The following is a 22,815-nucleotide window of genomic DNA, read 5'->3' as shown; positions in this document are numbered from 1 at the left end:
CTCTCCCGTTGCGGAGCACAGGCTCCGGACGCGCAGGCTCAGTGGCCATGGCTCACAGGCCCAGCCGCTCCACGGCACGTGGGATCCTCCCGGACCGGGGCACGAAGCCGTGTCCCCTGCATCGGCAGGCGGACTCTCAACCACTGCGCCACCAGGGAAGCCCAGAAGAAGTTTTATTTTTTAACGTTTTCTTTAGTGTTGTTTTGGATCCAAGACATTGAGATTTGAGGAATGTTTCAGTGGTTTATTTGGACAAAACAATATTTGAAATTGTCATTCTTTCAGAATCTAGCATATAGGGTCACCATAGCAATAACCTTGTCTCAGAGAGTTAAAAGAACTTAAATTATTATTATTGGAATCACTGTAAAATAATATTTATTGTTAAAGGTGGAATTATAAGGCAATATGGGAAACACAGAGAGGTTTTAAATTAGAGGAAAGCCGATGACACAGTTCCCACGAAGTAACAGTGGATCTGTGTGTCCTAACATAGTATCATAGTATTGAATTCTCTCAAAAGGAGATTGTGACGATAAAAAATTACAGTGTAATTATAAGAAAACACAGGAAACCAGAGAAGTGAAAAATCAGAAATAAGCCCCAAGACCACAGTCACACTCAACATAGGTGACCAGGAAGAATATTTTGTCACCTCCTTTCTGAACTTTTCAGAGTGTCTGCAGTATCCTGTTACCGGATTGTGTAAAGGAGAGATTCTTTCTGGGGATTGTGTGTGATGTCTGATAACACTTCAGACCAGGAGTTGCTACCCTTTTAAGACTGGCACAGCCTGGCTTTGGCGTGCTGCCGTCAGGCCCTGTGCCTGCCTGCCCGCCCGGGACAGGTGTTGGAGAGGCCTGTGGTGCCAGCCTGCGTGGAGCCTGGTGCTGGCCAGGCTCGGGGAGGGTGCCCCACGTTGCTGTCGGGGGACTCGCCTCCTAGGTGTTGATCCCTGCCGAGTAAGTGCGGTGGTCTGGAAGGGAAGCTATAAAGTCAGTGTGGGAAGGAGGACAAGGAACGTTTCCAATCACAGTTCGACAGAGGAGAAATGGAAAGGGGCAGGTTTCTCAGTAACAAATAAGTTGCAGAAGTCTGAACGAGGATCTGGATGGAAAATAAAAACAGGGAAAGGTTAAAGGCCGCTGTGGCTGCCCTGTTTTCCTGATGTCTTACAGGATAAGTTAAATGAAATACACAGATTTTCTGGGTGTGATAGCTAAGAATTCCTACAAATCTGGGTGGGAACATAACATATTTAATAACATTTATTTGCCTGCTAAAAGTTACCTTTTTTAACACAAAAATGTTAGTCTGTCAGACTCTGGAGAGTTATTACTGTATGTTAGGAAAATATACGCTGTTAACCTACTTGCCTCTGAATGCAGCTTTTAAAGCAAGGAAATTGCTTAAATTTAAAATTTTTTCTTTTTTTCATTGGAGCCTCCAGTGAGAATGATTCAGTGGAGTGGGAGTTTGGGAAGAGATAGAGGGCTGGTGAATGGGAGACAGGAAGGAAGCTTGGTGAAGCTGCAGGAGGTACCCAGGGGTGGGGGTGTTCCCCTTTCCTCGGCTTCTCCCTGCCCCCCAACCCCCCCAGCCCGTGGAGTCTCCTCCCGCCATCAGCCCCATTTGCTTCTCTCAAATCTCTGCACTCTGGGCAGGACAGAACAGTGTTCCAGGAGAGAACAGTTTCTCGGCCCCTCCTTTTTTTAAAAATTTTTATTTATTTATTTATTTTTGGCTGTGTTGGGTCTTCATTGCTGCGTGCAGGCTTTCTCTAGTTGCTGCAAGTGGGGGCTATTCTTTGTTGGGGTGCTTGGGGTTCTCATCGCTGTGGCTTCTCTTGTTGCGGAGCACGGGCTCTAGGTGCGTGGGCTCAGTAGTTGTGGCATGTGGGCTCAGTAGTTGTGGCTCGCGGGCTCTAGAGTGCAGGCTCAGTAGTTGTGGTGCTCGGGCTTAGTCGCTCCGCGGCATGTGGGATCTTCTCGGACCAGGGCTCGAACCCGTGTCCCCTGCATTGGCAGGCAGATTCTTAACCACTGTGCCACCAGGGAAACCCTCGGACCCTCTTTTTAACTCAACACTTGCTTAGTCCCTTTTTTGCCTCCTGGAGAATTGACTAGCTCCTTACTGAAAGCCCTGAGAGACCCGTGTCTTAGCAAGGATAGTATGCAAAAGCTTTTGTTTCTGTGTATGTGTTTTCCTTTGATAAGATTATAAGCTCCTTAAAGAGCAGGAATCGTGTCCTAACCAGTATTTGTTTTCTTATCACCTAGCACAGAGCCTCGCCACAGAACACATAGTAAATAAATGATTGAGAATTGAATAAATGACCTTAAAAAGCAAGAAATTATAATTCTGCCACATTCACTATATTAGAATATTCCAGAAACTTTTGTTAGAAGACTTGAAGGTGCCCAATAAATAGATAGCACCTCTCTTCCTCAGGTTCTGAACTGGTGGATATATAAGAATCAGAAGCTAGAAAACTAAATTTATATTACTGATAAGCCACATTCTGTGTCAGCTGACGTAAGAGGGTCAGAGTTGCTAACTCCCGGCCCCCAGGTAGACTGTGGTGTGGCCCATTGGAAGGGACTTTTTTTTTAGTTGAAGTATAGTTGATGTACAATATTACATAAGTTACAGGTGTACAATATAGTGATTCACAATTTTTAAAGGTTATACTCCATTTATACTTATTAGAAAATATCGGCTTTATTCCCCGTGTTGCACAGTGTACCCTTGTAGCTTATTTTGCACATGATAGTTTATGCCTCTTAATCCCCTACCTCTGTCTTGCCCCTCCCCTCTTTCCTTTCCCCACTGGTAGCCACTAGTTTGTTCTCTATATCTTTGAGTCTGCTTCTTTTTTGTTTTATTCACTAGTTTGTTTTGTGTTTCAGATAAGTGAAATCATACAGTATTTGTCTTTCTCTGTCTGACTTACTTCACTTAGCGTAATACCCCCCAAGTCCATCCATATTGTTGCAAATTTCATTCTTCTTCATGGCTAGTAGTATTCCGTTGTGTGTGTGTATATATATATACACCACATCTTCTTTATCCATATCCATTCATCTGTTGTTGGACAGTTAGGTTGCTTCCATATTTTGACAATTGTAAATAAAACTGCTATGAACATTGGGGTGTATGTATCTTTTCAAATTAGTATTTTTCGGATATATACCCAGGAGTGGAATTGCTGGGTCATGTAGTAGTTCTATTTTTAGTTTTTTGAGAAACCTCCATACTATTTTCCACAGTGGCTGCACCAACTTACATCCCCTCCCCCAGTGTAACAGGGTTCCCTTTTCTCCACATGCTCACCAGCGTTTGGTTATTTGCGCTCTTTTTGAGGATAGCCATTCTGTCAGGTGTGAGATGATAATCTCATTGTGGTTTTGACTTCCATTTCCCTGATGATTAGCATTCATCTTTTCACGTGCCTGTTGACCATCTGCATTTCCTCTTATGGAAGGGATGTTTAAGTCAAGGACAAACACCCTTACCCAGGACGTAGAGAGAAGGAGAAAAGAAACCAACTCCTCCAATAGCCCCTGCCCTGTCACCCTGCCTGCAGTGCAGGGTCATTGTCTGTGGCTCACTCATGGGCAACTGCCTCTACCTTGAGGGGAGAGGAAGGCTTGGGGCAAAGGAACAGGAGTATCAGGAGTATTTAGTGTTTAGTGTTTACTTTCCTGATACCGCTCCTCAGTTTTGGACTTTCGACCCTTTGGGCTTACCCGCTGTTAAGCCCATGGCCCTCCCTCTCTGCATGGAGATGAGCAGACTTCCCGTGGCCGTGCTCCTGCCTTCCTGAGCCTGTTCCTTCTCCCACTGGCACCAGCCCTGCTTTGTCGATCCTCTGTGGACCACTGGGATGCACAGTTGAGTTTTCCCCTGGAAAGCTCTGAGATGCCTTATAATAATTCATCGATAATCTGCTCCAAAGCCACACTGTGCCCCAGGTCTGAAGTTCATATCCTCATCTGTTTCCCATCCCAGATTCTTTCAAGCATCCAATAAAGCTTACCAGAGCTTTGAAAGGGGATCAAATAACAGAATTAAGATATTCCAAAAAAAAAAACCAAAGAAAACAACCCAGCCTTATAAGGATGCCCCATCACAGAACTGTATAGTGAAGTGAATAAGAAAGTGAATTCTAAAACCAGGCCACCTGGGTAAAAGTCTTGGTCCTGAGTGGTCTTGGCCAGTTTACCTAACCCTTTCATGTCTCAGTTTATCTATAAAACAGACAATAGCGCTACCTCATAGGAGTGCTATAGTTATTGAATAAATGAATACATGTAGAAAGCTTAGAACCTAGTATCTGGCACATGGCTAAAATGCATTTATCACGTAAAAAAGTTTTTGTATATAAACCCTCTCCTATTATGAAACTCTCAGGGAGAAATTTAAAATTCAGAGAAGTAATCCTTGGCAAGACATGAAAGTTCAAGGTTCTAGTCCCATATCAAATTATGTTGGCCTGTGAGTTAACATGCAGAGAATTTGAAGTCCTCCCTAATTCCTTTTTTTTTTTTTTTTTTTTTGGTCTTAGCCAGAGAGCTTCTCCATGCCTGTGTGCAGCTGGGGTAACTCCCCCCGCCCCCCGCCCAGGACTTCTCGGAAAGCCCCCTGCCAGGATGTGCGTGGCTTCCCCAGGGCTTCTCAGAAATTACAGTAGTTCAACACTAAGTCTCTCTTGTCTCTGCTTGTTTCAAGTGGAGCTTGAGTCTAGAATCTTTTTTTAAAAATAAATTTATTTATTTCTTTTATTTTATTTCTGGTTGTGTTGGGTCTTCTTTGCTGCATGTGGGCTTTCTCTAGTCATGGCGAGCGGGGGCTACTCTTCGTGGTGGTGTGTGGGCTTTCACTGTAGTGGCTTCTCTTGTTGTGGGGCACGGGCTCTAGGCAGGCGGGCTTCAGTAGTTGTGGCGCACGGGCTTAGTTGCTCCGCGGCATGTGGAATTTTCCTGGACCAGGGCTCAAACCCGTGTCCCCTGCATTGGCAGGCAGATCCTTAACCACTGTGCCACCAGGGAAGCCCGAGTCTAGGATCTTAACAAGACACACAGGAATATTAGATGATCAACCTTACGTCCACCAAGTTTGGAAAACATGCCCCCCAGCCCTCAAGGCACTAATTTTGGGCAGAATTGTTCCCAGTACTTCATCTTTGCCAAAGAGAGGGATGGAAGGCTGAAACCATCACCTTGGTTTCAGCTTCAGCTCATGCCAGTTGTTCTGAGGCCAAGCCCTGCGCCCTTAAACTCTATGGGCAGAGGTTGTCTGTCTGAGGCGAGTTTGGGGAGGAGCCACCTCCTCTCTTCAGAAGTGACACCGAGATGCTCAGATTCTCGGGTCTGTGCTCAGAGTCAGAGCCTTGCGGTGGGGCAGTCCAGTCACCAGGTGTGTCTGTCCTCTCCTCTTTGCAGGGAGCCCTTGTTTCCGGCACTCCTGTGCTGAGTGGTGTCCCCGCTCTGTTAAGGGATGGAACATCTGTGGGTGGGGACTTTGAGACCTGTTTGTGGTGTGGTTTCCGTTGCCTCTTACCAGGAGCACACAGAGGCTTCTGGAACCTGCTTCTTTGGGAAGGTTTTTCCCTTTTCGTCCGGCTTGTTTCAGGTGGAGCTTGTTCGCAGCAGATTCCTGGCGGGGAACTGCTGTTGACACTCGGGGAGCTTGGGGCCCAGTGCGGGTAGCTTCTGGCCCCCAAGCCCCGCGCTGTCTCCTCCAGCTTGTGCGTGTGCCCTTCTTTGTCTCTAGGCTGTGTTCTGCCTGCAGGATGTGCTGGTCTCTTCCTGTCCCCTTTTCCTGTCAGGGAGGCTTAGATGAGTTTCTTGCTGTTTAACCAGCTGCTTTTGCCGGTCTCTTTTTCCCTAATGCTTGTAAGCTACTGCTGTCTGCTGGAATTGCTGCATTCCTTTTTCTTTTTCTTTTAAACCTTTTTCTTTCCTTTTTGGTCTAAATCTATTTTTTCCTCTAGGTGTTCCTCTAGATATTTTCTTGTGATTTCTCCCAAGGCAAGAGAGATACAGTTGCTAAGTTCTGGGCCTGCCGAATCTTCTTCTATTCCTTGCATTGGGTGCTCTTACATCGGAGACGCTCTCCCAATAGACCAGCATCTAATTTAGGGCTGGCATCAGTCTGTCTTGTTCTCCCTGGTTCCCCTTTAGTAGGTTTCCTCGATGCTGTGCCTTCTCTTAGACTGAGTCCTAATTCCATGAACTTTGCAAGTGTGTTCCCTCAGGGCACAGGCGGTGACAGTCCCTCCACCTGCCGTGCTCCGAGCATCTTCGTCTGATCTCCGATCTCCACCGCTACCCCCACCCCTCACAGCCTGTCCAGAGTTTGTGTAATCCTTGGTAGAGCTGTGTCAGTCTTTGGAGATGCGGGTAGGTCCTCAGTTGCTCTCACTGTGGGTTTTGTACCTGGCTTTAGAAGTGTGTTTCTCCACAGTTCCTACAACTGAATCCTGGTTCCTTCAGGAGGAGCAATTCCAGTCCTCTGAGATCTCGCTTGTCTTCCTTTATTAGAGGTCTTTGTTTTTGTTTTTTAAGGCTCAAACAAGCACAGAGATATTGCTCCCTCACTTGAGTTAGACTCCAGGCTGTCCCTGTCTCTGTCTGTTGAACCGGGTGTCAAGGTCTCCTTTTCTGTTGCAGCTCTGTCCAGTTATTCCCCAAGATGTCAACCTTTCTCCAAAGGGTGGCCCTCTCTGCCTCCTGTTCCATCAACCTGCCTTGCTTATTTTTGTTGTTTTGTTTTTGTTCCTCTTGTCCTGACAGGAAGATGAGAGAGTGTTCTAAGCTTCTAGCACCTTTCTGATTTCCGGAATGAGCCTAATCGTTCCAAGGACAGCCCTTAGTGGTTGCCTTCTTCATGCATGCAGTAATTTTGTCAAATTGCTTTTCTGACTCAACCCAAGATGGCAGCATATCTCTTTAATAAGATTATGCTTATTGCTTCTTTATTTATAAAATCTGCCCCCATCTATGTATCTTCCACTTTGGATCTTGAAAATCTGAAGCAGCGGTTAGCATTTAGGTGATTAATAGCTGTAGGGCCAGGGATTTGGAGGGGAACTCTTGAGTCTGTGGACCAACCACATGAACTTAAAATAAACCTTCTCACAGTTCCGACTCGTATCCATAAAGATAAGGCATAAAAAGGAACAGAATTTGGAGCAGCCTGTCTATACCGCTTGCCTGGAGTTGGACCCAACACAGTTTCTTCAAGATCGGGCTATAGAAACACCAGATAGTATTCTGGAAGCTCTCTCTATTTTGAGGGGAGAGCCCTGACTGGGACACCATTTTGTTTTTGTTTTGTTTTTCCTTCCCCTGCCCTTTCGCTTTTCTTTTCTTGTGGTAAAATATGCATAACACAGAATTTACCATTTTAACCGTTTTAAAGTACACAGTTCAGTGGCATTAATTATACTCACAGTGCTATGCCGCCGTGACCGCCGTCCACTTCCAGAACTTTTTTGTCTGCCCAAACTGAAACTCTGTCCCCCATTAAGCAGTGATTCCTCATTACCCACTCCTCTCAGCCCCTAATAAACATTATTCTACTTTCTGTCTCTATGAATTTGAATATTCTAGGTCCCCTCGTACATGGACTCATACAGTATTTGTCCTTTCGTGACCGACGTATTTCACTTAGCTCACAAGGTTCCTCCATGTTGTAGCAGGTGTCAGAATTCCCTTCCTTTCCCTTTTTAAAAATTAATTAATTAATTTTTGGCTGCATTGGGTTTTCATTGCTGCACGTGGGCTTTTCTCTAGTTGCAGAGAGCGTGGGCTACTCTTTGTTGTGGTGCGCCGTCTTCTAATTGTGGTGGCTTCTCTTGTTGTGGAGCACGGGCTCTAGATGTGCGGACTTCAGTCGTTGTGGCATGTGGGCTCAGTAGTTGTGGCTCGTGGGCTCTAGAGCGCAGGCTCAGTAGTTGTGGCGCACGGGCTTAGTTGCTCCGCGGCATGTGGAATCTTCCCAGACCCGGGCTCGAACCCCTGTCCCCTGCATTGGCAGGCAGGTTCTTAACCACTGTGCCACCAGGGAAGTCCTCCCTTCCCTTTTAAGGCTGAATAATATTCCACTGTATATATATCCCGTGTTTTGTTTATTCATTCATCCATTGGTGGATTTCGGGATGTTTCCATTTGGCTACTGTGTGTAATGCTGCTGTGAATATAGGTGTACAAATACCTGTTCAAGCCCCTCCTGTCACTTTTGGGTGTAAACCCAGGAGCGGAACTGCTGGATATTTTAATTCTGTGTTTAAAGTTTTGAGGGACCACTGTACTGTTTTCCACTGCAACACCCTTTCTTTCACATCCTTGTCTGTGCCATGCTTACTTAGGTCAAAGCCGTGCTGTATTGCTCAAGGGCAAGCCACAGCAGCCTGCATCACAGAGCCTGAACTTGGGCCGAGTGTGGGTCCAAGCTCAAGGGCTGAGCCAGGCCTTCAGGGCTCACTTGCCATTTGCTTTAGGCCCAGCGGCAGCCAATTGTATAAAAATAGCTGCTTGTCTTTGGATCGCACTTCTGTACGCTGCATGACCTACCAAGGTGGAAATCCCACATGGCTGTCCTGGAACTGCCAGCCCAGGTTGTGGTCGTTAAGGGCCAGCTGCCAGAGTGTAAAAGTCCAGGGTATTGCACAACGCAGGCCACTGCCACTTGGTCCGACCAAAAGTATTACTATTTCAGTGTTAACTTGTTCTCCACATTGTGTTTTGTCTTTAATGGTTTTTGGCACGTTTCAGGGGGGTGGGAGATGGTGTGCAGTAAATGACCCTTCTCTCTTTTCTTGGGTTCTGAACCATTTATGAAATAAGACGAGAAGAATTTGAAACGTTTAAGACAAAAAATCCCTTCTCTTGGAAACCAAAGGACTGGGGAAGAGGAGTTTCCCTTCTAACAACTTTGATGTGGGGAAAATGCTTCCTAGAAGCATTTAAATGATTTGTTGTGGAGTTTGACTAAATGAATGCATGAACTGTGAATGAAAAAGCTAATGCTCCCTTTTGAGGGCCTGCTTCATGCACTGTGACTGGCATATGTATCACATTTAATGCTGGTAGCATGGCTGTGAGTCCATTAACTGTTTTATACAAGAGGAAGCTGAGTCTTGGAAAAGGTAGGGATTATCCCCAAGGTTTCATCTTCAGTCCACGTTGACTGCAAAGCCACTTGGCCACGCTGCCTTTTTTAAAAAGATGTGGATAAGGGAAAATGTGATACATATGCTTTTCTTTAATGATAAAATTGATTTTTATTTATGTCTAATATTACATTATATATTGGAAAGAAATCTGTTGCTCTGACCAAGTACTATTCACTTTTCTTTTTTAACTGGAGTCTAACAGCTTTACAATGTTGTGTTAGTTTCTGCTGTACAATGAAGTGAATCAGCTTCATTGTACATATATCCCCTCCCTCGTGGACCTCCCTCCCACCCCACCCCCCATCCCACCTGTCTAGGTCGTCACAGAGCACTGAGCTGAGCTTCCTGTGCTTTATGGCTTGTTCCCACTAGCTATCTATTTTATGCATGGTAGTGTATATATGTCTGTCCTGATCTCCCAATTCATCCCACCCTCCTCCTCCCCCACTGTGTCCACATGTCCCTTCTCTAGGTCTGCATCTCTATTCCTGCCCTGGAAATAGGTTCATCTGCACCATTTTTCTAGATTCCACATATATGCGTTAATATACGGTACTTGTTTTTCTCTTTCTGGCTCACCTCACTCTGTGTGACAGACTATAGGTCCATCCATATGTCTACAAGTGACCCAGTTTCGTTCCTTTTCATGGCTAATGTTCAACCCTTTTTCCCTTAAAACAAATAAAAACAACTCATTTCAGCCAGTTCTTAGGGTTTTACAGATATTTTCGTGAGTGGGTCTGATATCGTTTCAGTGGTTACAGATCTGATATTGTTTCAGTGATTACAGATCTGAGAACCAGAAGGTTGGTGGTAGTGGTGAGGGCTGAAACACCACTGATGGTTAATATTAGCGTGAAGCAACCGAACTCAGCTGAGCCTGTCTGTTACGCAGGAGACACTAAATTAGGAGTTCAGTTAAAGAGTGTGAGTGTTGTGCAGAAGGGACCCAGGAAAGCACTCATTTTATACAAAATGCTTTGCTGTATAGAATGTATTGTGTGTAGCACCATATGTGTGGGCCACTGACTGGAATGGTCACGTGGCTTAGGTGGGCTCTGTGTTCCTGAGACACACGTGGGTATAAGAGACTTACCTTTGTAAGCGCCTCTACAATTTAGCATTCAGAATTGTGAAAGGGAAGAAAAATGAGAAGGAGAACTCTCAGGTTGGGATATATCTAAGTAATTTTTTTTAATATTTCATACATTATGTTCCTGAAATGAACGGTTTTCATATGTGATCAGTACTGGGAACATCATAATTTCATATCTGTTGTTCATTCTCTCTGGATTAATGCATTATAGACTCTCATATACTCTTGTCAGGTTACGGTTTACTCTTGTTAGTGAAAGTCATCTCAAATGACTTAGAACTTTGTCTATAATTTTCTTTCCTGTTTAATTGCACACAGACCCCCAGAATCACACTCTGCCCCTGGCCTGGTACACAAAGACCAATTTTTTAGCAAGTAGAGGAAGGTGATTTTTTTTCTCTTTCATCCCATTCCCTAAATTCATACTTCTTCTCCACAAAATATATGCCATACAAAAGAAGTCTTAACAGGGCTATTTTCTGGACTGTTACATTATCTCCTGGTATGGTTTTCTAAGACATATTTTCATGCTGAAGAATTTTTAGGCTTTTAAGTACCTAGGAGAAATAGACTTGGCCTGTTCAGATTTACTTGGAAAAAATACTGATGACTTATGTTAAAAGAACTGCTGTTTTTTTTTTTTTTTTCTGTTTTTCTACTAACTAAACTTCGGACCTTTGATAAGTCATTTAACCCCTCCAAACCACATCTTTTCCCATCTTCTAAAATAGTATCATACACTTATGTGAAAACTACTTAGGGGACTTCCCTGGCGGTCCAGTGGTTGAGACTTCGCTTCCCAATGCAGGAGGTACAGGTTCGATCCCTGATCAAGGAGCTGGGATCCCACATGCCTCAGGGAACAGAAGCAATATTGTAACAAATTCAATAAAGACTTTAAAAATGGTCCACATCAAAAAAAAAAAATCTTAAAAAAAAACTACTAAGGAATTATTGTTTCTTTTAGCTGTCAAATTTAGGAATTAATTTATTAAAATAATGTGGGAGATTTCAAAAGTAGAGAAGTAGGTTTTTGTTTGTTTTTCTTTTATAATCTGCCCAGGCACACTTCTGCATAAGGGGTCGAAACAAATGTCAAAACAGCTGGGGTCCTTTCAGAGGTAATTTGTAATCCCAGTGTGCCTGTGGTTGCCCCAGGTGGCTCATGTTTTGGTTATAGTTTCTGATTTTAAGTCGAGATTGCAATACTTTTGTTCTTTTGGGAGAGAAAGACATGAACGTTTAAATTTCTCTTTGAGAAAAATCGGCATGCTTCAAGGGCCGTTTGGAGGTGTAGGAACTCCCCCTGGTGGGAGTCTCAAATATGTTGTACAGCAAACGAAACAATGTTGCAGTTTATTTTTGTTATGTTTTCAGCTAACAGAAGAATCTTACTTAACATGGTGAATTATAAATTCATTCGTAGTAAATTATAAATTTGTCACCAAGAATAACAAAATATTGGGCTTTAAATCACATCAAATCACTGTGCAGATAGGAATTTTAATCATGTTCAAAGTCATAATTTTGAACTTTAACATAATTTCAACATGTGAAGGAATATTTTAGGCAAGAAAATTGCCTTGTCAGGTTAAGACCTATAGTTAAATTGTTGGTAGGCTGGATTTGGCCTACCGGCATAGCGAGTTGACCCCTGATCCTTCAGGTGTTTGTTAGGAATAAAGGGAAGTGAACAGATCCAGGGGCTGCTGAGGAGGTCCAGTCAGCACACCTGGGGTCTGGGTCTGTTTGCTGGAGCTGAGTGAGGGAGGCGAAGTGAGGTTGGTTTCCAGGTTTCTGGCTTAAACCACTTTATGAGTAACGAGACCCACAGCAAGGACCTGGCTCTCTGGGCGTGGGTGAGGATTCAGAGGGGCGCCCAGCTGCTGGTTCCCTGTGTGGGTGTGCAGAGAGGCCTGCGCTGCTGAGATGAACGTCGGGGGGGGGCTTCAGCGTGTCGCAGACCTCCCGCGGGAGAGAGGGAAGGGGGCCGAGGTGGAATCTGGAGTGACTAACAGCTGGTGCCCGAGGAGGAACAGCCAGCGAAGCAGGAGCCTAAGAGGACGGAGGAACACCGAGAGAAGGCGACGTGGCAGAGAAGTGTTGGGCCAAAGAAGGTTTCTATCAGGTTTGGATACGAGGGGGTCACTTATAACTTTGATTAACGCAGCTTCAGGGAGTAGTGGGCTTTCTTTGTGTATGTCTTTAATGTGGGACCTGCTCACAGAAAAACATATTCGAAGATCTTGCTCTTCTTTAAGGTTTGAGGTTCAGTTTACAGGTGGTATTACTCTAAGTCTAACTGATACTAGCAATTACTTTTTTTTTTAAACGTTTCTTTTTTAAAAAATTATTTATTTATTTTTGGCTGTATTGGGTCTTTGTTGCTGCACGCGGGCTTTCTCTAGTTGTGGTGAGCAGGGGCTACTCTTCGTTGCTGCACGCGCGCCTCTTATTGCAGAGCACGGGCTCTAGGTGCGCAGGCTTCAGTAGTTGTGGCACGCGGCCTCAGTAGTTGTGGCTCATGGGCCCTAGAGTGCAGGCTCAGTAGTTGTGGCGCACGGGCTTAGTTGCTCCATGGCATGTGGGATCTTCCCGGACCAGGGATCGAACCTGTGTCCTCTGCGTTGGCAGGCAGATTCTTATCCACTGTGCCGCCAGGGAAACCTGCAATTACTTTTTAAAAGAGCCTTTGGTTAATGTTTGGTCCTATTTACAAGCTTGGTTAAACCCCCTAACTATTTTTTACTACACTTTAAAATGTAATGTGAAAAAAAAAAAAAAAGTAATGTGCTCTGGTCCCTCGGCATCTGTGGGTGAATGGATCCAGGACCCCCCTCGGATACCACACTCCAAGGAGGCTCAAGTTCCTTCCGGTCTGCATCCATGGAACAGAGGATCGACTGTATTTTGTTCTTGTTTTGTACTTTAATTGCTGAATGACAATTGAAGTGGTTAAACATGTGTTTTTATATAATGTACTTAGGTAGTTCTTATAAATCTAACACATTAAACGTAATTGTGGTGATTCCACGTAAAACGAAAGTCAGCCGAGGATTTGCGGGATGCCTTCTTACCTTGCTGAGATTTTCGGGTGTTCCGACTGTGACTGCCAAACCAAGTGCCTTGATTATAACCACTATGCGAGACACGTCACACTGAACAGAAGGGGAAATCTCACAGCGGAGATCCTTTAGACTCATGTGCTGCACTACCTGACTTCTCTGTGTATTCGCCGTCTGCTGCCCCCGCCCTCCCACCCAAATGGCCGTATCCCTGGATTGACTTTGCATTTCTTTGTCTTCACAATATGTCGATATCATCCCATGTGCCTGTTAAGAGCTTTGAACTTTATGAAATTCTGCAGTCTTTTCGTATACTTTTGTCTCTTCCATCCACGTCTCTTCCACACGTGAAAAATGATAGCCGGTTGAATTTGGGGCATCTCCTGTGGTTTTCTCATAGCGCCTAAGCTCACTCTGCAGATGGGAGGCAGACATCAGAACCGTTGATTGGCTTTTACTGGGTGAACCTACTTTAAAATAAGAGCAGACCCCTACGTTGGAAGAAAATATTTGAAAAGTATAAGAAATGCCAAACTACAGTGTTCCTGTGTATATTTAGAACATATTTATCTGCTTATTGCCATAATAGGAATTTTCATGTTGCCCAAGGGAGAGCTTATGATTTCCATTAGATGTAAGCTCAGTGACAGAAAAGATTTTTCTCTGTTTTATTCACTATTGTATTTCCAGTAAATTGAATTTTACCTAGCATTTAGCAGACGTTCAAATATATGGTGAATGAATGAAGAAATGTCCTTTCTGAATAAATGATAGGTTGTTTATTACTGACAGTAGATTGTGCCTTTTGCTCCCTTTTAATTTCTTTCTCCCCTTTTTTCTGCTTTTAGGCAGAAACCACTAACACTAGCCTCTTGCAAGTGCAACTGGAGTGCAGTTTACATAATAAAGTGTGTCAGCAACTAAAGGTAAAATAAAAAATTTAGTGTTTTCTTCCTGCCTTCCTTCCTGCCTCTTTGCTTAGAAATAAAAAATAAAACAGCATGTTCTGTTCTCAGAAACGCACATACCCTTACCTTAAGTGCTTTTTTCCCTGTGAAGTTCAAAACGAAAAAATGCAGATGATATTTTTGAGTTTTTCCTTTTTCTCCATCCCTCCGATCTCAGAGTTGCTATGTGGAATCAGACGATGTTTTACGGCTACAAATGAGCATAATTGTAACAATGGAAAACGCCTCGAAAGAATTTGAAGAAAACACACAAGATTTGTTAGATCATCTCTCTATTATTTATGTAGCTACAGATAAATCTGAGACCTCAGGTAAGGAGGAATCTTTAAACTTTTCTGTTATAACATATTTTGATTAACCTGTGTCATCATTCTATATCATTTACTTATAGATCGTATCATTGCAATCCAAGACAGAAAGCCTTTGCTTTCATTATTAGCACAGTGTAGTAGTAACTGGTTCTCAATCTGCACCCGCTAGTAAGGCTGTATTATTTTGGGGTAAATTAAGTGGCAGCGGACTTCCCTGGTGGCGCAGTGGTTAAGAATCTGCCTGCCAGTGCAGGGGACACGGGTTTGAGCCCTGGTCCGGGAAGATCCCACGTGCCGCGGAGCAACTAAGCCTGTGTGCCACAGGCTGAGCCTGCGTGCCACACCTAATGAAGCCCGTGCACCTAGAGCCCATACTTTGCGACAAGAGAAGCCACCGCGATGAGAAGCCCATGCACCGCAACGAAGAGTAGCCCCCACTAACCGCAACTAGAGAAAGCCCGCGTGCAGCAACAAAATAAATAAACAAATAAATAAATAATAAATTAAGTGGCAACGGCAAACCATTCTGTGTTTCCCTGGCAAGAATTTTTCTTGGCGTTCTGAAGATAGTAAACTAATTAAATGGGCACGACAATCTAATATAAATATTCACGAAGTATTTGAAGTCTTGTGTCTCTTGTTTCTGTTTTACTGATTTGCAGAAGCTCAGTTGACCAAATCATGCTGTTTATATTTCTAATAGTTGGTTGTCTGCTGCTTATTCCTGGATGCCTGGTCAGTAAGAGTAGTGTGAGTTTCAGTGTTCATTTCTATGAACTTTATCTTTGAAATTGTGTGTCCTACTTACCAAAAATAACCTAGTTTATCAGTTTAAGTTTCTGAGAGATTTTGTAGGAGACACGTATGATCCATGTGATTTATCATGTAGGGTTTGCTCTTACCCATTGGTTATCAAGACTGTTCTGATAAGTGAGAGTGTGTGTGTATGTACACACATGTACACATTCAGAGAAAGAAATGGTACCAAAATACAGTTTTAAATTGGCAGTCTTAATTGTTGGTCAAACATTGTTTACTTTCCAGTCCTCAGAATTGGCTGTAGTAGACATGGGTCAGCAGGAGAGCTTTCCTGTCCTTGGGTTCATAGTTTCTGGTGATTCCCAGAATGGCCAGGTAGACATCAGTGTAGAGAAGACGCCTGTCCCATGGGGAGCACTTCTGTTGGTGAGGATTAAAGGGAAGCCTGCATTTTGAGATCCAGGGTTTTATTTTTCCCAAGTGTGGTTGTAAAATAAGGAAATGAGGGGCTGTCTCTAATCAATAGGAGACCTTAACTTTATTTGAAGCTGTCCAGTTGGTTAGTTTCATCCAGGGGAGTAGTACTATGACCCTAAACTCAGACTTTTTCTACTGGTAGCTCATCATTTAGAGAACCTGTGTTGACAGGTCAATCTTTTTGCCAAGGTCCTTTTTCTTGTGACTTAATCAACAGAAAATAGCTCCTCACTTCAATTTTGTTGAAAAGTGAGTTACATTTTTTTATAGAGATGTGTAATGTGATGGTTTAACTACTACATTAAGGTGTGAGGATGAGATGGCCCTTTCTTCTAACCTCATTGCACTGATTCTTTTGGACAGATGATTCGGCAGTGAACATGTATATACTGCATTCAGGAAACAGCCTTCTATGGATACAGGTAATTGTGAATACTTTCATAAAGTGTAGTTTAAACTTACAAGTGTGTATTTAATTGCAGAACGTGAAGATTTTGGAGAAAACACTTGTCTCTATTATTTTTTGCTTGCATTTAAACCCATTCTCCCTTGCTCGAGCCCATATTTGGACGAAGGTTGTCAGCACCCCTTCGTACCATCACAGGCACATCTGCTGAGCAGTTGTTCTGTATGCCAGTCTGAGCTACTTAGGCATTTTAACAGGGTTGATTCAAACTGGATCAGTCTTCTCCAGCTAAGAGCAGTACTGTGGATTGTTTTTTGTTACAGGATGTACATCATTTCTCACAGAGAGATGCCCTGTCTCTGCAGTTTGAACCAGTACTCCTACCTACTTCCACAACAAACTTTACAAAAATTGCCTCTTTTACTTGCAAAGGTACGGATTTTAAAAATATTGGAGATTGTCTTTTTATTTTCATTATCCAGTTGTTATGCCTGCAGTTCTTTCTGTGAAATGACTCACAACTACAGCGTAGGCAAGGCTTTAGGAAGTGAATGGGCTCGGTTTCAATTCCACAGACTTAACAGTTATAAGAGGTAGCGTGATGGAAGAAGTGATGGTGATGCTGCTTTTATTCTGCCCCATGTGCAGGATTTTGAGTTTATAGATCGTAATTCAGTTGGTGATTTGAAAGACCAGGTTGTATATGAGTCTGATGGACATACTGCTTTCACAGAGAGGTTGAGCTGCCCCAGGTTTGTTTCTTTGTGTAGAAATCAATGCAGAATGTCTAGCGAGTATAAACCCAATCCTATCTTCAGGGTCTTACTTATAGTTCAAAAGATTTCTGTAAAGAAATGCATTTTAAACATAAGAAAACAAGCACCACCTCACTTACACTGAAAGAAATGTTAACTTAAAGCAATACATGAGGTATAATTTATGACTTAGATCTATGAAGGTCAAACAGAATGTTAATATTCTGTGTTGGTAATGATTAGGAAGAAAAAAACCCTCATATTTTTGACATGGGTATAAATTGATGCAGCCTTTTTGGGAGGGAAAATTGGCAGTCTCTGTGAAAATTGAAGATGTGCCTATGTGCTCTCTGATCCTTAATTCTACTTCTAGAAGATTATCTAGAGATACACTTTAGATGTTCAAAACTGTAATATAGGAATATGCATTGTTTGCGGCAGCATAACAGTATAAGCCTCCACTGACAGAGAATTGTAGTTCATCCCTGGGGGCGGGGGGGCTAGCGTCTGCAGGTGTTAAGAAGCATACGTGGGCGTGCAGTATCAGCAGTGTCGTTCTTCTAAGGGTATCTGTGTATTTGTATATGTTAGAGCACCTGGAAGGATGCTTGGGAGTCTGCTGGCAGTTGTTTCCTTTGTCTAAGGTAATGGGGAAGTCAGGGGGAAAGGTAGACTTTTATTTTCACATCTTTTTGTTAGTGTTTGAAGTTTGGGGGGAACCATATATATAGCTAAAAGAAAAAAAAGAGTTGGGTATTAGTATCAGAGTCAAGAATTCAGTACCAGTGTTTTGATGTTCTTCCATGGCTCAAGGAATGCTTGAAAGTGACTTGATACCTCAGCAGTGTTTTGCAGCGCGGGCCCACTTTGGCTGTGATCTCCTCCGTGCTCTCAGGTTGAGCTGCTCCTTTCTCACTCACACCTCCACCACGCCTCTTCACTGTTCACTTTTGTCATCTCTGCAGACCTAAGGACTTGCCTCTTACTTAAGATCTTTGTAAAAGGAGAGCCACAAAGCGTTGACTGTGTCCCCCCCCCTCCCCCCGCCAAAGAAGAAACGAGAGGTTGCTTTAGGAAAGAGGGGTGGGTAGGTAGACACCACGTTCTCGGTAACTTCCTGGGCACGCAGCCAGGAAGGCGGAAAGATAGTGTTCAAGAAAGGATTTTATTGGAGCCAGAAGAGTGAAGGAACTAAAACATTACAAATAAAACATTTATCTTGTTTTTGTTTGGGCATAATGACAGAAAAGATACTGATACTTCACATTTATTTCCTCCTACCTCTAAACAGCTCCATCCTGTGACAGTGGGATGAGAGAAGACAGGAAGAAAAAAAACACTCCGACACTAAAAGCGTGCCTCTCCTCTCCTGTGTCTCAAGGGTGGGTGAATTTCGCTTTCTCTGGTATTGAGTGGTTCCCCTCCACCCCCTCCATCTAGAGATGATTTAAAAATATAACGGAGACTTGCATGATTCTGTCTCTGGACTTGCCCTCCCTACATTAGCACAGCTAGTAGGAAGTGAAAGGGTGGTTTGCAGGATGGGAGGGAAGAAGCTGAATGACGGAGGTTGTGGATCAGATCCAGGCCAGGCGGCCACATGTGGGAGAAAGAAGAAGTACTCCTGCACAGTTTCTGAGTTACATTTGGGTCCTGGTTTTGCCTGGTGGCCTCTGTGAGCCATCCTGGTCCTGGCTCCATTGCCCCCTCTGGCCTTCAGATGCTCCACTCGTGGGCAGGAAGGTTGAAGAAGGCAACTTGTCTGGTCCTTGCCAGTACTTACATTTGTTCTCTGACATGTTATGCGGCTACCATTTTTGCAGTTAGAGGCTCATTTGCACGCTAACAGCTGTTGTACACACAGGGCTGATGGCATGCATGTCCTGTGTTCACAGGTATTTTCGAATGGACTCTTCTGCCACCCAGTTTCACATAGAGACTCATGAGAACACATCGGGGCTTTGGTCAATGTGGTACCTCAACCATTTTGACCGTGGTGTTGTATTGAATGATGTGTTTGTTTCCAAGGAGACCAAGCATGTTTTAAAGGTACACATGGTATTTTTATCCAAGTTTAGCCTATTTTAAGATTTGTTTAGTGTCAAGTACTATGAAACTGATATTTACAAAATCTTACTTTCACTTATGAATTTTAAAGCAAGTGTGTTTCTTTTAACGTTTTCAGAATTACATTTAGGCTCTCTTTATTTTTTTCAAACTATTGTTCAAGGAGCTCAAAGGGACCAGGATACATCTTTTAGAGATATTTGCTGTTACCATTATTTAAAAATATTATAAATTATAATTTATTCTAAAAAGATTATATTTAGTAAAAAGAAGCCTGGTTCATGATACAATACTAGGTTTTTGTAAAATACTGCCTGTGAACATTTCAAGATTACTTTTGTGAAATTTAAAAACAGTTGCATGCTAAATATTAAGTGAAACCTATCATTTATATAAAAATATTTCAATATTGGACCTGGAAATAACTGAGTAAAATTGTATTTCTCAAAGTATAGAAGAACTTTAGTATCACACATTATAATGATTTTAATCATAATTAGCGTTAGTTAGGAAAGTAATTTCTCTTACTTCTTTTCTTTTTAGATTCTGAATTTCACTGGCCCTTTATTTCTACCTCCAGGCTGTTGGAAAATATTTTCTTTGAAACTTGCCGTTAAAGACTTTGCCATAAATCTATTCACCCGTGTATTTTTGACTACAAACGTAGGTGCTGTTTTTGCAGTACCTCTACAGATTTACTTGGCGCCGACCAAGGTATTGTTTACACAGTACATATGTGTTATAATTTTTGTAATAATTATTGTTTCTTTTTATTAACTTATCTTACGGTGCTTGGACTTTATTGACCGAGTTGAGCTCGTGTTTTTTAAGGCTGCCTAAGAAATTGAAGGATATTACCCGGCCGGTCTTAGATGATAAATTGTTCAGATACAGAAATCTTTATTTGAAAAGAGTTTCTATTTCTCATAAAGTGATATGAGGTAATTTTCAAATGAAATAAGGCATTACAGGTCGATAGATCTCATTTTCACTTATTTCCAAAATGTATGGAGCAAGGAATATGTGCTTGCTGTAGCAAACACAGTTGAGCTTTTAGGACATACTTGCAATGACTTCAAATAAACTACATCGTTAAATGTTTTATTTAGACCTCTGGTAACTGGCTCCCAGCTGCTCATAATCCTTGAATTTCCTTAGCGGGCCAAATCTAAAGCCTGAAAGGGTTCACAATTAAGAAAATGCTTTCTAAAATCTGGGTAAATTGTATTTAATTTAGATCTTATCTTAAACATGCCTCATTTTTTCTTAATGTTTATTTCTTTTCATTTAGTTACTGTTATTGCTTCTTTTTGATCCAAGCTCTTCTGTATAATGCTGGGTTCTAATTTTCCACTATGAGACATTCATGCAACCATCTTTATGATTTTTCTCACTTACTAGCGTTGGTGTTTCATAGATAGAAGTGCCTCACGTTTAGCTAAAAGCTTAAAGATAGGGCTTCTAAAATTACGCTAAACAAAATATAAGGTTAATTTCATTCATCCATATTTGGAGCAGGGGAGGTTTCTTGGAAATTTCCTTTTCCCATCAAAGGATGCATACTGGAAGCGTGACTGGGAGGGAGCAGGCAGGCTGCAGGAATGTGTGGAAGCAGCAGGTCTGCTTGCGGAGCCTAGGAAGTGTGACATTCATTTAAATGTCCTGAGTAGCTTAGGAGTTACTATGGGTTAGAGTACAGTTTGTTACAAACCCTACTAAGAATGTCCTGAGACTAATTTAATCCTGACTTCAGAAGGCAGCTTGGTGTCTGTCAGGCCCAAGGGGTGTGTGTCACTGTGGGCATTGATTATTGCACAGAATCCACTGCAGTGACCCTGCCTGTGATAGGCAGTTAGAGCTCTCATTCAAGGAGAAAGGAAGCCAAGAAACCCCTCTCTAGCAGTTTGGCTTCTGGACAAAGGGAAGTTCGCTGAGGTGGAGGCCAACGTCTGCTACGCATTTGAGTGCATTAGGATTTTTGTGTTTAGTGTTATGTTGTAAGTTATTCATATATTACTTTTCAATCTAGGAAGGGAGTCTGGGTTTTGAAGTGATAGCACATTGTGGCATGCATTATTTCATGGGAAAATCAAAAGCGGGTAAGTATTTTGCCCTTAGGCTTTTTGTAGAACTCTAGTTTGGGATTGGGTGGGAAGTAGTGAGGAAAATTCGTATTTGTAGATGGAGTAATTAGTCCTATTAACGTCATTGCATCATATTCTGTTCTTTAAGAGCATGATCATTAATAGAACGACTTGAAATTGTTAAGAATCCTCCGAAAACATCCGAGTGCTTGTGTAATTAAAGCCCCCTGAAGTCTTAGCCTCTACTTTTGTAAGGGAATTTTTTCAGACACGTTATTTGATCGTCATAGCAACCTCGTTGCCAGGAACAATTGGAAGATTCTGGTTCTTTTATAAAAGGGCTGACTAGAAGTTAGTAAAAAAATAATTTGGAATTGTGTTTGAAGACTCTAGTACAGGAGCATAGACATCGTATAGGGAGCGCTAGTTGTTGTCTGAGCCTGAGGGCCAGAGTGTTGACAGAGAAAGCTGTTCCTGGTTTTCTTCCTGCTTTTTGACTTATTAAAATATGTAATCTAAGGACAGTGTTACAGCACAGAGATTTCCTTTGGGAGATTCCCACTTTTCCGCCCTGATAATGCTCTTTAGCACAGACAAGACAGAACAGATAAGTAGAGAGGGCAAGGTGAGCCGGAGACCAGCTTACAAATGTAAACACGCACCTTCTCTAGACTGAGCCCTGCTCTGGGCTCTCTTCTGAGGCTTGCTGTTTGCGCATCAGCATTCTGCCTAATAACCCGGCTTAGATGATGACTAGCACTTACGTGGAAGCAGTTTAGCCTTTTAGGTATAAAGCTGTTAAACATGGTCCGAGTATGATTTTTAACTTGTTTCAGACTGTATTCATGAGCCATGTGTCTTTTGTGTTATTACCTTCACATAATTCGATTTAGTTTTGTTTTATACGTTTCTTTGATTTGATATATCATTTGCCATTGAGTTAGAGGGACTTTTAGTAGAGCAATCCGAGGACAGGGGGGCATTGATCACTTTACCGTCCTCTCAGTTTGAGAAGTTTTAACCCTCAGCCCTTGGCATTATTTACTAAGTGAATTGTGTTTTCCGTACATCTAAATAGTACATCTGATTTAACTTGTAGAAAATCCTAACTGGGAAGGGAGCCTTTCTCTGGATTGGTCTACCTGGGACGTGGATTCCGAACTTGCAAATACACTGTATGAAAGATGGAAGAAATTAAAAAATGGTGACGTCTGCAAGTATGTTTTCACCTCTCTTTGTTCAGCACTGGGGAGACATTGTGACATAATACTTTATTGAAATTTCAACACTGAATTTTTAATATCTAGCCTTTTATTTTGACAAATTTCAAACCTCAGAAGATTTGAAAAGTATAGTATGGTAAATATTCATATATTCCCAATCAATCTAGACTCAGTAGTTGTTTACATTTTTACCACTTTTGCTTTTTTCTCTCTCTCTACGTCTGTATCTATGTGCACATACATACATTTTCTTTTTGCTGAGTCATTTGAAAGTAAGCTGTAGACATCATGATACTTCAACCCTCAGTACTTTATTAGGAAAGACATTCTTTTCGAAGGAGAACGTTCTCCTCCATATAACTACACTGCCATTACATACCCAGCAAACTTAACACTGATGCAATTATATGAGCTGATATACCG

At 42.5% G+C, this 22,815-nt stretch overlaps 1 protein-coding gene across 1 annotated transcript in view; it reads left to right on the top strand.

The window, feature by feature from the left end:
• TMEM131L (transmembrane 131 like) overlaps nucleotides 1-22,815 on the top strand; it is a 159,852-nt gene that overhangs the window by 86,365 nt on the left and 50,672 nt on the right. Inside the window, exons 8-16 of the mRNA XM_082837961.1 lie at nucleotides 14,191-14,268; nucleotides 14,468-14,621; nucleotides 16,221-16,279; nucleotides 16,587-16,695; nucleotides 18,310-18,400; nucleotides 18,914-19,067; nucleotides 19,629-19,799; nucleotides 21,115-21,184; nucleotides 22,269-22,386. Of these exons, the coding sequence (XP_082694087.1) occupies nucleotides 14,191-14,268; nucleotides 14,468-14,621; nucleotides 16,221-16,279; nucleotides 16,587-16,695; nucleotides 18,310-18,400; nucleotides 18,914-19,067; nucleotides 19,629-19,799; nucleotides 21,115-21,184; nucleotides 22,269-22,386 (1,004 nt within the window). The remainder of the gene's footprint in view (nucleotides 1-14,190; nucleotides 14,269-14,467; nucleotides 14,622-16,220; nucleotides 16,280-16,586; nucleotides 16,696-18,309; nucleotides 18,401-18,913; nucleotides 19,068-19,628; nucleotides 19,800-21,114; nucleotides 21,185-22,268; nucleotides 22,387-22,815) is intronic.

The sequence above is a fragment of the Leucopleurus acutus genome, assembly GCF_964270905.1.
Source record: "Leucopleurus acutus genome assembly, chromosome: 4".
Classification (NCBI taxonomy): Eukaryota; Metazoa; Chordata; class Mammalia; order Artiodactyla; family Delphinidae; genus Leucopleurus; species Leucopleurus acutus.
Note: the sequence above shows the minus strand (reverse complement) of the source record. Positions and strands in the feature narration are given on the sequence as shown.